At 31.7% G+C, this 16,200-nt stretch overlaps 1 protein-coding gene across 3 annotated transcripts; it reads right to left on the reverse strand.

Annotated features, from left to right (window-relative positions):
- Window positions 1-1,542: 1,542 nt before the first annotated feature.
- On the reverse strand, window positions 1,543-11,351 carry LOC139485353 (G-protein coupled receptor 157-like). 3 transcript variants are annotated; one of them, XM_071269772.1, is made up of 5 exons: window positions 11,241-11,346; window positions 7,983-8,052; window positions 5,232-5,807; window positions 3,828-4,033; window positions 1,543-2,498 (listed from the first exon to the last, which is right to left on the reverse strand). In XM_071269772.1, the coding sequence occupies exons 3-5, from the start codon at window positions 5,761-5,763 to the stop codon at window positions 2,130-2,132; spliced, it is 1,107 nt and encodes a 368-aa protein (XP_071125873.1). In that variant the 5' UTR covers window positions 5,764-5,807; window positions 7,983-8,052; window positions 11,241-11,346; the 3' UTR covers window positions 1,543-2,129. The 3 variants fall into 3 exon arrangements, with proteins under 3 accessions (XP_071125873.1, XP_071125874.1, XP_071125875.1); XM_071269773.1 differs by having other exon boundaries at window positions 11,075-11,249; XM_071269774.1 differs by lacking the exon at window positions 7,983-8,052 and having other exon boundaries at window positions 11,241-11,351.
- Window positions 11,352-16,200: the final 4,849 nt, after the last annotated feature.

A 16,200-nucleotide genomic window follows, 5' to 3' on the forward strand; every position in this document is an offset into this window, starting at 1 on the left:
ACACTTAAGTGTCTATTACAATTGATTCGATTAGTTTATGTGAAAGATTTTAACTGATTTAGTCATTAAAAACGCTCTGATTCAAGCTTAAATATGAAAAATCTAGCAAATATGCCAAAAAACGTCACTTTTCAGATGGTTTTTGTCAAAAATGAATGTGGCCGCATCCGTGTTCATCCTCAACCTTCATATATGTTTTGTATTATCATCAAATACAACTTACATTTCAATATTATGAATGAACACGAATGCGGCCACTTTCATTTTAGACGGACACCGTCTAAAAATTGACCAAAAAGCTGAAATTTTGAAGATTTCAGTAATTTAGCATGACTTAATGATGCTAGAACGCGATATGTGTGCATTGTATCGTCAAAAACAGCTCATATTTATGTAGCAGAAGCATTTTACTTTCCAAAATATAGGTTAAAGATTACATTTTCACAATTTTCTAAAACTGCTATATTTTGGGGCCAAAAAAGGGTCTTAGTGAACCTACTCCTTTTGTCGGGAAAATGTACTCTCTTTATTTTCCATAGCTTTATCATTGACACGTAAAAGTTCTCAAAAATTATTAAAAATAAAATATATTTTATAAATCTTTTACAAATGAATAATTTTTTTTAAGGCATTCAAATGGATAAAACCAGAGGATTTCGGAAATCTAACAAAAACGAAGATTTGTATAAATCAATTTATCTTCATATAAAAAATATTTCTACTGTTGACAATGATCCATAACTGACCACTAAAAGGTCAAAATGTTATGTGTATTAATATTTTCACCAAATTGTTTTGAATCAATCATAAGTATATACAAAGAAACCTTTCAACAGATATTTTTTGATAATTGACCTTTTTTACAAAACACTTCACTGTTCTTGTAATGTTTCTTTTTATGTAGATATCAAGGATTTAGACGGCTTCTTTTTCTATTCTGCCAGAGGAACAAACTTTGTTATATCAAGTACCTCATACAAGTGCATACTTTTAAAAAAATAAAGCAAAGTTTTGGTTGTTTGAGGCATGATTTCAATGCGGCTAAAAGTACATCAAAGTACTCAATGTAAAAGCAAACATTGAAAAGATTAAAAACCGATTGTTTAGAGAACAATTGAAAGTCTTTCCACATCAACTTTCTAAATTATTGTCGAAAAGCTACTCTCTTAAACACTATATCTCTTTCCCTCTGACATAGCCTTTCCGGCTGGGTATCGTTTGGTTGTTTCATCTACCACACGGTATTACGAATAAGAGCAAAACATACTATCTAATATAAATCAGAATAGTGCACCAAATGTCTGTGAATCTTTGCACATTCTTAACATGTTATCGTCCCGAATAAACATCGGAACTTGAAATTTTGAACTTGTATAATCCTTAGTTATAAACATCTTAGTATTTAGTTTCCAATTCTATTATTTTATTTAAGCAGGTCTTTTTGTATTGTCACACAATTCGATAAGATAAGAAAATAATGTTATAAAGATCCTGAAGTATTTCTAATACACTCACGCAAGGTCGGCTAGATAAAATAAAACGTTTTGAACAGTTACCACTTGAACATTTATTGAATAGCGTTGAAAAATTAAATACAAGAAATTATATACTACATATAGCAGTTGAAAGAAAGTTATTACTTATTATTACCATCAATACAGCTTTGTTTTCATTAAAGGCGCACTAGCTGTCAATGTCGTGTTTACCGATTCAACCAAACTTTCTCATAATTTATTATAACAAACTAAAACGTATATCCAAATTATGAAAAGTAAAAAAAAAAAAGCAATCATTAACAATGCATGGGCTCGCTTCTACGTATCAGCAATCCGTGCGTGTTTTAGACAAGATACCATATCTATATAGACATCCATGGCTTTTCACTCGAAAACTACTAAAATGCTACCCGATTAACAAAATATAAAATATGAATAGATAGCGAACACGTACAATGGATTTTTTTTAGCTAATTTTGTCGAAATTAAAACAAATTGACTGCTGGTAGTAGAATATCATTATTTTGATTATAGTCGTATCGAATTCGTCGCCAAAGCATTTTTAAGACATTATTTTTTAAATGTTATTTTTGATGAATAACGGTTAAAATGTTCTAAGAAATGTTTTCAATTTTACACCGAATAATTGATATTTGTTTTTTCGGTTATAATTGGTCTTAGTTCCTCCTCATCAGATTTTTTGCAACACAATTTTTTGTAGAGATGATGTCTAGTAGTCCTATCTATGAAGCAAAATAAAATACACGTGCAAAACGCCTGCGCACTGTCTCCAAAACTTTGTAAATGAAGAAATACATCATCTGTAGAGTTAAAATGAGACAAAGGATTACCAGTATGCCGTCGTAACGCATATAAGAAAAATCGACATGTTCCCCATATTCTCAGACAATATCCTATCAACCATAAGTAAAGATAATTTTCATCTTCGGCTCGCAGTCGCTCTGATACTTCACTGAAATGACGTATATTGTGTCTTCGTCTCTATAAAATAAAGATATTTTTGTTATTAAAATAGGCTATCGAATACTAAATTATATAGAATTCAGTACACTGTCTAAACTAAATACACCGATACGACGCACAACAATAAGTACGAAATTTAAGACAGAAAGCACTCAAAAAGTGTTCTCGCAGTTATCAAAGGCTAGTTCAAATAAAGGCAACAGCAGTATACCGCTGTTCGAAAGTCATAAATCGATTGAGAGAAAACAAATCCGGGTTACAAACTAAAACTGAGGGAAACACATCAAGTATATGTGGAAAACAACGAAACAACAGAAACCTAAAGTGCAACAAAAACCAAACGACAATGCAACACACACATAAACGAACCATAAGATAACAATGGCCAAATTCTTCACTTGGAACAAGACATTTTAAAAAGAAAAAAAAATGGTGGGTTAAACCTGGTTTTGTGGCTAGCCAAACCTCATTGCAATCATTCATCCTTTGGCAAATATTATATTGTCAATATATGGTGTGGTTGACCGTTATAAGATTTATTTGTCAGAGAGATATTATACTATTATCGTAGTCTTGATAATGTCCTTTCTACCTCTTTTTCCACATTATTAAACACCGTATTCATCTGCCGTGCGCAACAAAGCTGAATCCGTTAATGTACAAAGATCAGGGTTGAGTTAAATATCGTAGCAGCTACGTAGCCGTCAATATCTATGTAACAACTAGTCTATAGCTACACGTTCAAAAGTCAAAATCTACGTAGCACTACGTAGCTGTTACGATATTGAACTCAACCCTGGTTCAACATTCGGAGCCCTATTTCTAATCCTCGGTATTTTATTGGTATGTGCTGCTCAATCTTGAACTTCATTTGTCACTGTACTTGTGTTAGGGAGACACGGTTTTTTTTTTTTTTTTTTTTTTTAATATTTGCCCTGGTGTTGACAAGTTTTTTTTCAATGTATTAATTTTGAATTACATAATGGTATTTTTTTCACTTTTTAAATGATTGAAAAATATAATGTTTTGATTGGTCTAGTTTCATTTCGTTGGGTTTTAGTTTCCTCCATTTATAGACCTAAAAGTCTTTCCCTGAAAGTTTATTCATTGTACACTCACTAAAAGTAAGCACTAGTCATTGTAGTAATTATTGCATGTGTATTTTACTTATTTTATAGCATTTAAGACAAAATAAAGTTGTACTTGGATTTCTCAATAAACCAGTAAAAAGTGGATAAGACACAATTGTAAGTAGATTAGTCGTCCTTTGTAGAGATTTGTTTAAAAATGTATTATCGAGACTTGTAACACTAACTATGAAACTAGAGTAAATTATAATTGCAGTACCTGTTTCCACATATATCCTTTTACAAAAAAGAACATAATGCAGGTCACAAAATACCATGTGATTTCCCATCCTTTACCGGTAACCACCATCCATAACGTTCTGGCGTTCTTATCAATACAGGAAGAGATCCAGCACCAGGCACCAGTTCCTTGGGAAAAGTCTTCACCTAGAACATCGTTACTAACGGCAGCTATAGTTATACTCACTAAAATTACAATTAAATCAAAAGAATGTATAGATAATATTACATGGAATAGCTTTTATCATCATGAAAAGTTATTATCAGTGCTCCGCTAAGTGTAAAATGCTTAGTCTCAGATGCATGATTTTTTTTAATTAGTTGATAGGGGCAGTAACTGCGAGTACTAGCAGATCTGTCCTTAGTGTCTTTTTGTTGTTGGAATGTACAAGTACCCGGCCACGTTCAGTTGTATTTGTAGTATTTGTATTCATAACCATCTGATGATTTAAGTCTTTTTCAACTGATTTGTTTTATAATTGGTTCTTATGTTGTACGGTTACATCATTGTCCCATGTTAGAGGGAGGGTTGGGGTCCCGCTTACATGTTTAACCCTGCCTCTTTCTGTAAGTATGTGCCTGTCCAAATTCAGTAGCCTGTAAAACAGTGCTTGTTGTTTGTTTATAAGTTACATGTTTTCTTTTTGTTCTTTTTTTGTACATAGATTAGGCCAATAGTTTTCTCGTTTGAATTGTTTTACATTGTCATTTCAGGGACTTTTATAGCTGACAATGCGGTATGGGCTTTGCTCATTATTGAAGGCCGTACGGTGACCTATAGTTGTTAATGTCTGTGTCATTTGGTTTCTTGTAAAGAATTGTCTCATTGGCAATTATCTCACATCTTCTTTTTTTTATATTAATAAAAAATGTAGCAAAAATTAATCTATTATATGTTTTTCTTCAGCTACTGGTCAGTCAATGGTTTGTAAGTAATCTCTTCTTGTACATGTAAGCTCGAATTCAAGTTTTGTAGGGTGTGTCACGTGATCGTAAAATACAAGTATGTTATGTTGTTGCCATGTCTGCTTATTTGAAAAAATCTGAAAGTTTTAACTACATGTTTAATTAAATTATAATGTTTTTGTTTTTACGTGTAATTACAATCTGTATCTTTCACATTCACATGTAACGTTGATTTAGAAACCTCATTTACTTAATTGTCATATGAAAAAAAATGAGACAAAAACAAATGAAAAAGTATTGTATGAAATATAAGTTGGATTTAATTTTGGTCACATTAAGGAGCTATATGATTAAAATGGATCTGAAATGACATTGTTGTCATGTATTATCATAACTATCGATTCACAATAAATTTACTAAATGAAGTTTTGAACTTTATATCTTATCTGTTTCGTATATATATAGGGACAATACCTACATGGCACTAGCCAACATACAGAATGAGTGAATATTTTCATCTTCCAAGGCCAGGAACCATGTCGACAGTAAACCAAAGCAACACATATATGGATAGCAATTACAGTATTCCAGAAGAATGACCACATGGATGCCGTGGCACAAACAAAACTCTGAACAACACAAAATAGATCACATTGAGTGTCCATAGTACAATTCAGAGAAAATTCTTTATCGCCAAATACAGCTTTATATCTTATCGTTCCGCCGAAATTGCCAAAAGCAACGAGTAAATCGGATACAGTTAAATATATCAATAGTCTTCTGGTTTCATTTTCTGGTCGGAAGCTATCGGTCACACAATATGCCACGAATATTAAGATTGCACCGAATATTGACAATGTACTTGCAATTAACGTCAATGCAATGTCTCCACCTTCAATAGGTTTGTATGTAGCTGGAATTACTGGTATAGGTCCAACCGTTGATGTTAAATTTGTTATTATCATAGTTGTATAATTTGCAAAAGGTGTAGATGATGTAAATGTCGCCATTGTGTAATCCAATATCTTGAATACGGAAGTAAAATTATTCGGCTCTACAATAAACAATTGCAAAGAATGTGTCAAATATATGATTCATTCAGTGTTATTTATAGACATTTAAAAAAGATAACAACACTTTTAGTCACAGTCAATGTTATTGTTAAGCCTCAGTCATTCCCTATCGCATAGCACGAACGGAGGCTTAACGGATGAAAATAAAAGTTGTCCCTTGATAAAATTGTTATCCGTTGTGAATCCATTGATTTACTGACCAAATAATACGGACACGTAACGAATGCAAAACGTACCGTATAAAAAGTAAAAACACAAAAATACTGAACTCCTAGGAAAATTCAAAAAGGAAAATCAAAAATCAAAAGGCAAAATCAAAAGTCCAAACACATCAAACGAATGGATAACAACTGTCATATTCCTGACTTGGTACAGGCATTTTCTAATGTAGAAAATGGTGGATTGAACCTGGTTTTATAGCTAGCTAAACCTCTCACTTGTATGACAGTCGCATCAAATTCCATTACATTGTCAACGATAAATGAACAAAACAAACATACTCAAAGAGTAAAAATGTCAAAAATAGGGGTACAACAGTCAATATTGTGTTATCATCTTAATATCACTACATAAACAACAAATGTAACAAAGTAGCACAAAAAGGCATACATCAAATTTAACATTCTCATTTTGCTTTTCTTATACGGCTGAATTTATCTATGTATAAGTCTACCCATAAATGATAGAAGGTTTTCATTACTGGTGTAAAATTGCGCGTTTGAAATTCGCACAGGTAGACAGGTAAAACGGACACCTAACGGAAGCGTACCGGATAAGACGAATGACTAAGATGTACGGAAAAATTAAAGGCGACAATAATAATACATGTAAATTGCATTAATATTCAAAATATTTCTGTATGACTGGTTTTGGTTTGTTCTTAAAAATGCAACCAAAGGGCAATGTCTGGTCTGGATAAGAGCTGCTTGATTGTGAAGACGAGCCTTTACTCTAAGATCGAATATGAATCTTTAAAAATCTAACTTATCAATAATTTACATCTCTGACGCGAAATTTTCAATTGACATTTATTCGTTTCAAATCCGTTCATCATCTGTTTTATCCGTTATACCTCCGGTAGAAGTCCGTTTCACATTCGTTTGCCATCTGATTTATCCGTTGAACGTCCGTTAGAAGTCCGTTGGTGAATTTATCTGCCAGACCTCCAACGAATGTATAACGGACAGCTATTGGATACAAAACGGAAACGAAACAAATTAACTTGTAACGTACATGTAATTAAAAATAGTCCTTTAGTACTATTAGGAATATTGGATGATTTACATGTTACTTTCATTGGGATATGAATGCAATGATATTGAAGATATGTAAACTTATTTTACGGGTTGGTATACTCTGATTTTTTTTAATTATCAATGGAATTAATGGTGATTTCATGGTGTTTAATTATATCATAGTCCTTGCAAAACTAGTCATTATCGTGAATTATACGGCCCTCATTCTATTTGAGCAGTCAAAATGCGTTGACCGTATATTTCTATGTCATATACAGTCACTGACCTGATATCACTTTTCCTCATGAATATCTAAATAGAAATTGCCGAAATTATATTTAATTATTCATACGACTTATTCAACCCGTTCTTGTTCCAATGTATAATACAACGACTCAAACATATTTCTTTTGCAATTTGTACAAAACAAACATATTTCAAATGTTGATATTTTTGGAAATGCAAACAATAAATCATTATGTTTTATGCTTATTGTTGATATTTTAGTTCATTCTCAAACAAATTTGTTCACCAAAGATTTCGGGTTTCAGCGGATAATGTACATTTCAATGTGTCGTATATTTCTCCGCCTTCCCGATATGAGGCCTTTTTAAAAGGGGCCAGTTGCCCAATATTTAAATCAAATAATAGCATGAACACATTAAACACAACAACTGAAAATGTTTATTGATCGCAGTATAAAGACAATAAAAGTGCATTGATTTGACATATCAAGTCAATGCACTTTTATTGTCTATATATGACCTGCCCAAATGACAATGGTATTGAATAAGAAAGCGATATAGGAAAGAGAGATGAACAACTTACACTAAAAACAACCTTTATATTAATGTTTATATTTGGTTATTTTATTTTAAGACACATTAAATTTCGTCTTTTAAAGTCGATATAAGTACTAACATCAAAGAGTATAGTTGCCTTGATGTGTACCCAAATTAGATTTAGTCTAGTGATCGTAAAACCTACATCGCTACAATATAAAGTATATTGATGTATAATATGTAGTATGCAATGTACGAGAAAATAATAAATGAAACAAATGGTATAAAAGATTAAAGACTACAGAAACATGGGACAACCCATCCAGACCCCAGTACAATATATGTATGACATCAAAGTAAACATCCCCATAAAGTATGTAAATAATAATGAACTAAACAAATACAATCTGTATGAAAGTCATGTGATTTTCAAGTATTGTTTTTATAAAGTAAACCTTCCTTATGGTAGATAAGCATACTAGGTTTAAAAAAAAAACAGTTGTTGGCATGACACGGGTTATGTTCTTCTCATATATTTTATGATAGTATGATACTAAACCCCTAACGGGAGGGATTGTACCTGATATTCATATGATGAAGACATAATCTTTCAATCAGTTTAATTGAGGTCTGGAGCTGGCATGTCAGTTAACTGCTAGTAGTCTGTTGTTATTTATGTATTATTGTCATTTTATTTATTTTCTTTTGTTACATCTTTTGACATCAGACTCGGACTTCTCTTGAACTGAATTTTAATGTGCGTATTGTTATTCTTTTACTTTTCTACATTGGCTAGAGGTATAGGGGGAGGGTTGAGATCTCATAAACATGTTTAACCCCGCCGCAATTTTGCGCCTGTCCCAAGTCAGGAACCTCTGGCCTTTGTTAGTCTTGTATGATTTTAAATTTTAGTTTCTTGTGTATAATTCGGAGTTTAGTATGACGTCCATTATCACTGTACTATTATGCATATTTTAGGGGCCAGCTGAAGGACACCTACGGGTGCGGGAATTCTCGCTACATTGAAGACCCATTGGTTGCCTTCGGCTGTTGTTTGCTCTATGGTCGGGTGGTTGTCGCTTTGACATATTCACCATTTCCTTTCTCAATTTTACCTAATACATTGCCCTCTATCTTCCTGTTAATTTTGGGTGTTTTCTAATGAAAGAGTAATTTATGCTCTCGCTTAAACTTGCTTCCGTGTTTAGATTTTTCCATTTTAAAATGAAGATATAATATCTGACATTCATTATAGTAATGTTTTTTTTTCTCAAGATTTAAATTAGATCAGTCAAAGTGTCTTTTTATTACATATCAGTTGTAAATACATTACATAGAAATCAAGAAGGAACATGTTAATCATGTTAGTGTGCATGAATATTTAACTCATTTTACCAATTTTCATATGCTGTTTTAAAAAAGATTTTCATGCAACAATGTTTTTATTTAGCCAAAAATTATGTAAGAATGCCAATATCAATATCTTTTAATCATTTCCATTATTTTCATTCTGATTATAATACATTTATTTGAGTGTTTCGGTACAAATTTTTAAGTTGCATATTGACCTAAATCCACTAAATTGCTCTACGAACGGTACTTTTGTTATTTTTTGCACAGTAAAGATCTGATGATTCAGGTCCTTTCCAACTAAACTTTACAATTGCTCTTTCTGTTATACAAATATACTTAACAATCCATGTTAAGAAAGGGTTAATAGGTCAATTACATACGCGTTAAACCTCAACCGTATTGTCTATGTGACTGTCAAGCCAGAACCCGTTATGGTGTAATACCATGGCCAGCATTGATTTCCATCTATTAGTCTTTGTTAAATGTGCTTTTTTTCAAAATATTGTGCTGACTTTATTTTCGTTTACCTATCAAATATTCACCTCCTTAATTTTTTTTTTATCTGTGTACAAGTTTTAGTAACCATGTAAGCCAACTATCCAAGTTAAACATATTCAATCTATAGAAACACTAATTTGAAATAAAAAAAAATAATGATGCTTAGAAACACCTATGATATATGTATTTGACCCATATTTTGTTTACTGCAATAAAATGTAGTATAAATTTCCTACAACTGAAAAATTCAATAGGATAGTTTTGTTCAACCATTTTTCTTTCGCAACCGCACGTGACGCAATATGATTTGGTGGTATAACACCTGAATACAGATGGCCATTGTTTGCTTATCTACAACAACTGATCTTTCTTTAACTGTTATTATGTATTGTTAATTGAGCCGTTGGCTTTCTCGCCTGAACTGTTTATATTATGTCACACCGTTGGTTTAATACTTTACTATACGATACACGTTGCTCTTTGACGAAAGTCGCTAGGCCACCTATAACTGTTTGTATCTTTGTGTTCAATGTTTAATAACTATAGTATATAGGTCGTACCATCACTGGCAAAATCATACCCAAATTTCCTTCTATCTATTTAGTTTTCAGCATGCACTTTTATTACACGTGTACATGATTCTGTTTTGTACAAGTCAATTTACTATTAACAATCAGTTTCCATTTTGTTGAGTTATGTCAGTCTCGCGCTATATAAATGCATGATATTTCACTCTTATTTTCTTTTATCTTGCATTGTCTCTGACTTGAATGGTTTTATGTACATGTATATATGGTGATGAGTTCTCTTATCTTGCTTGTATGGTCATATGTGCATCCAACATCTCGATTTCAATAAGGTCTACCATTTTCTTTTTGTCTGTATGTCATTTTTTTCTAAATTTAGTACTCTACACTGTATTTCCTTTTCTCGAATTGTTTAAAGTCTGTATGGTCTGTTGACTATTTGCCATTGCAGTAGTCTTAAAGTGTTTTATGTACCAATATCGATTTTTCTTTCTTTGTAAAATACAAATCGTACGGTACACTTTCAGGATAAACTAACATTTACAAAAATAAAGAAATAGAAAATTATTTTATTTACCTTCAACTAGTTTAGTAAAGATAAAACAACACCCTAAACACTATAGAATGACCATGTCTGTTGCGTCCTACTTTGGTTTGAACACTTCATGTTTATTGGTCAAGGCCATTTCATGTGAGTAATGCGATGACGAATGTATTTTTTCTTCTTTAAATGATCTCTATTGTTGGTGCTACAGTTTTACCTGTTTATATTGGCAGTTGTACTATTTGATCGACTTTCATATTATTATTAATTTGTGTAGCATTAACAGCTTTCTATTTATATCTTACTCACCTTATAGAACATTGAGCGGCTACATATATACGTAATGTCAATTTAGTTATCCCATGAAATGCTAGGTACTTCCGTTTAATTAGGTAAGGTTCCTCGCTGCAAATTCAGACAAATAGACGCGACATTATCTTATTATCCAAATACACTGGCTTGTATTTTGACTTACCTTAATAAAAGTCTTTGATACACTTATTTTGCGACATATATAAGAACTTCCCTCTTCATAATACAACAGACGTGTGTAAAGTAATTGATATTTAAAATTTAAATAACTTAGTTGATTTGAAAGCGTTATTATTAAAGGTGGTTTTATTTAGATCAAAATACTAAAATAGTTTACCTTTTTTCAAAGGTATGTACCTAATCATTTAAACAGTTAAAGAGGTATCTAAAACCTCTCAAAATTATTATTTCATAATTTCATGTAATAACTTTGACGCTGTTATAACAATAAAATCAGACAAGAAAAGATTTAATATGACTTCAAACTGCAGTTTTGCTATTTTAGGAATCTATCAAATAAAATGTATATTAAGAAAGACGAGACCGTCATCTTTTAAATACAACTTTGAATGAATATTCTTTATTTTTTCACGGAAACTTCGGTAGAAAAAGGCGGAATATACATTGTACCAAATTGAATGGGAAATATGCCAAATTGCTTATTATAGTACATCATCTTTTTTGCACCACCAATACATATACAAATACTCCTTCAGGTGCTATTTGAGTAAAATATTTGTTTTACACAAGATTGCTAGTTTTATTCTATTTTTACAATAGACATAATAGAAGTCGATCAACTGACAAATAAAGTAATTGAAAACCAAGAAAGGGTAGCTTTTGTTTAGTTGATGTATGGATGTCGCTTGGCGTAGTTTAAATTTGACCCCATTACTGATTTTACTTTTTTCTTTTATTAAATAAGTTGTTGATAATTACCCTTAAAAGAGGGATAAAAGATGCCAGAGGAACAGTCAAACTCATAAATCGAAAATGAACTGACAACGCCTGGCTAAAAATTAAAAAAAGACAAACAGACAAGCAGACAAACAATAGAACACATGCAACAACATAGAAAAGAATAAACAACACGTAATCCACAATTAACTACATTTGTAGGGGTGGTCTCAGGTGCTCTGAGAGAGTAAGCAGATCCTGCTCCACATGTGGCACCCGTCGTGTTACTTATGTTATAACAAATCCGATACATTGTCTAATTCGGTCTTTACAAAAATATTGTTTGGTTTTAAAAAACATGTTATGAGACAACAATCACTATTTCAAATTTTATTTTATATATTCTATTATCAATACTATTTCATAAATACAATCTTAAGTTAATTTCCAATATGTGGCATAAAAATGTACACATGTTAAGACGTAAGATAATCACTATATATTAAAGCAACACAACAACTTTATATTAAAACTCAACACTTGTATTCTATAGCTATTTTCTTTTATACAAACTCGCCCGACTTAACTACGATGACCGTACAAATGACACCATATATTTGCACATAATTGTCCTATTTTATATAAGGTTGCCCAATAATTTTTTGTTTGTTTCAGTTATAATTGGGGACATAACCTTAGTTTATGTCGTCATGTTACAAAAAGCATCGATCTGTCATATTCAAAGAAATCATAATGTATATCAATGGAGATAAAACACGCAATATCCTAATCATTGCCAAGGCCATCTGAAATTCATCTAACATTAATATCAAGGACAGTCAATATCTGCTAAAAGATATTCGCCATACATACAATTGGTTTGAAAACAGGAAAAAAGCAAAGACTGCAGATAGAAAAGGGCTATTTAAAAAAGAATGAATGAGAATAGGAAAAAATAAAACAATGGTACCAACTAATATACACATACTTATATCATAAATGAGACATCCTTTACAAGTTTTAAATGTTAAATGAAGTGTCCATACTGGCCATTTAAGGTGATGTACATGTATGTACAATTTGTTCCATGCACAATTACAAGACAACACAACTTTCCTCTCAGCACGAATAAGTTTAAGGATTGGGCAAAATAACCTCCATTTACTAATGTTGGCCGGAGAGGTATCAGTTCATGTCCTCTAGTGATATCCGCCGTGGTACTTATAATAGCCAAATGAATTATTTTCAGTGAAGGTGTTATATCAACAAATCATAGAACGTCACATTCGGTTTCAATACGAAAAGGAGTCGAAAAGAAATCCTCTTGAATTTGACAATTGTAAGAAAAAGTAAAATCACAAATACTGAATTCTGAGGAAAATTCAGAACGGTAATTAATCCTACATTTCATTGCAGTCAAACATTTCTGAGCCATCAATATAAATCTTAGTTGTGTTAAAGTATTTGTAGTATCTTATTTTGTGTTTCTGACAAATATTTTGGAAACTTAATTTTATTACTATATTACTTGTATTCTATAGCTATTTTCTTTTATACAAACTCGCCCGACTTAACTACGATGACCGTACAAATGACACCATATATTTGCACATAATTGTCCTATTTTATATAAGGTTGCCCAATAATTTTTTGCTTGTTTCAGTTATAATTGGGGACATAACCTTAGTTTATGTCGTCATGTTACAAAAAGCATCGATCTGTCATATTCAAAGAAATCATAATGTATATCAATGGAGATAAAACACGCAATATCCTAATCATTGCCAAGGCCATCTGAAATTCATCTAACATTAATATCAAGGACAGTCAATATCTGCTAAAAGATATTCGCCATACATACAATTGGTTTGAAAACAGGAAAAAAGCAAAGACTGCAGATAGAAAAGGGCTATTTAAAAAAGAATGAATGAGAATAGGAAAAAATAAAACAATGGTACCAACTAATATACACATACTTATATCATAAATGAGACATCCTATACAAGTTTTAAATGTTAAATGAAGTGTCCATACTGGCCATTTAAGGTGATGTACATGTATGTACAATTTGTTCCATGCACAATTACAAGACAACACAACTTTCCTCTCAGCACGAATAAGTTTAAGGATTGGGCAAAATAACCTCCATTTACTAATGTTGGCCGGAGAGGTATCAGTTCATGTCCTCTAGTGGTATCCGCCGTGGTACTTATAATAGCCAAATGAATTATTTTCAGTGAAGGTGTTATATCAACAAATCATAGAACGTCACATTCGGTTTCAATACGAAAAGGGGTCGAAAAGAAATCCTCTTGAATTTGACAATTGTAAGAAAAAGTAAAATCACAAATACTGAATTCTGAGGAAAATTCAGAACGGTAATTAATCCTACATTTCATTGCAGTCAAACATTTCTGAGCCATCAATATAAATCTTAGTTGTGTTAAAGTATTTGTAGTATCTTATTTTGTGTTTCTGACAAATATTTTGGAAACTTAATTTTACATGATAACAGAATTAAAGGCTTGAACACAGAGCAAAAAAAGTGACCAATTTTTTGTTGAACTTCAAGTGATTGTTATTTTATTATACGCAATAAAATGTGATGTAAAATTTAGCTATAGTACTGGACAGTATGCAATAAAATGTGATGTAAAATTCAGCTATAGCGCAGTCATCTATAAGAAATATTTTAAACAAGAAAAAACAACAAGAAAAAAAAATAAAAAAAATACGGGGGACTTGTGAAGCGACTTTAACGGATAAAAGTAAACTCATTGTTTTTTTTATAGACAACATAAAAATGAAGAAGCTGTGTTTTTTACCCATGGTCTAAGATTATCTTATGGAATTCCGAAAAGCAAATTCATAGCAGTCAACGACAGCAGAAGGGTGGTACCTTCAAATGAGTAAGAAAAACCTGTTCCAAGTCAGGAATATGATTGGTTTCATCTATTCGTTTGATGTGTTTAAGCCTGATTTTGTCATTTGAGACTTTCGTTTTGAATTTTCGTCAGAATTTGGTATTTTTGTTCTTATATTTTCTTCTGTTTTTATTATTGTCAATTTAGCAATATCGCTCATTGCAAATGTATATTTATTTGCATAATTAAATATCAAAATCTAGAAAAAGACAACAAAACATGATAAACAGAAAAATGAAACACAGCGAGCAACTACACCCACTGAATTACAGGCTCTAAGGACAGGGAAGTATAGAATATGGCAATATTAAACATGTATGCAATACCCAAACCATTTCCAAGAGACAATTTACCTGCTTTTTATCGCAAATGCCCCTCCTGTTCAAGTTATTAACTGTTCACAAGTGTTTTGATTGGTCGACAATGCAAATTACGCAGATGAAATATTAAATTATTCCATTCGTCATAGATGTTTCAAGCTGGACATCATAAAACATGTGAACCATGCTCAAATACTTTGCAAGCGTTTTAATACCACTTAACAGAACTTTTGCCAATTAGAAATTAATCCTGGTAAAACCTCCACTTTGTGTAGGCAGGTTTACTACCATACAGTGCACAAGGACCTCGAATACTTCCTGAGAATATGTAGCACACTTAACGGAATTCGTAATGTTATATTTTGTTTGTCATTCTTCTAGCAAGTATTCTTTAAAACACAGTTAAGCAGAATCTGGTCTAATGATTATTATAAAAAATTATCAGACTGATTTAATTTGTACATCTTACCTTTCTCATCGCATTATGTAATTGTCTCAAGATTATTTATCAAAAAGGAAGACACGGCTTTTCACAGGGTAAAATGCTATTGAGTTTATATTTGTACCATATTTGATGATTATGTATAATATTCAATAAACTTCTATTGTCAATGTAATGACTTTATGAATGGTGTCGTGACAAGAAACGTATGCAATGCAAACAAAGACGTTATGGTTTGAATGTAAACGGGGCAATTATCTATAGTATGGATGTGAACTATCGTAGATCAAAAAAGCCTTCTAATTGATATTTTATCGTGTGTTTTTCTATGTTGTGATGTTATACTATTGTTGCAAGAAAACGGGAGAAGGTTTGGAACCATTAAAACGTTTAATCCCGCTGCAAATGTTTGCACCTATCTTAAGTCAGGAACCTGATGTACAGTAGTTGTCGTTTGTTAATGTAATTTATACGTGTTTCTCGTTTCTCGTTGTTTTGTTTATATAGATTAGACCGCTGTTTTTCCCGTTTGAATGGTTT

This window comes from Mytilus edulis, chromosome 8, assembly GCF_963676685.1.
Source record: "Mytilus edulis chromosome 8, xbMytEdul2.2, whole genome shotgun sequence".
Classification (NCBI taxonomy): Eukaryota; Metazoa; Mollusca; class Bivalvia; order Mytilida; family Mytilidae; genus Mytilus; species Mytilus edulis.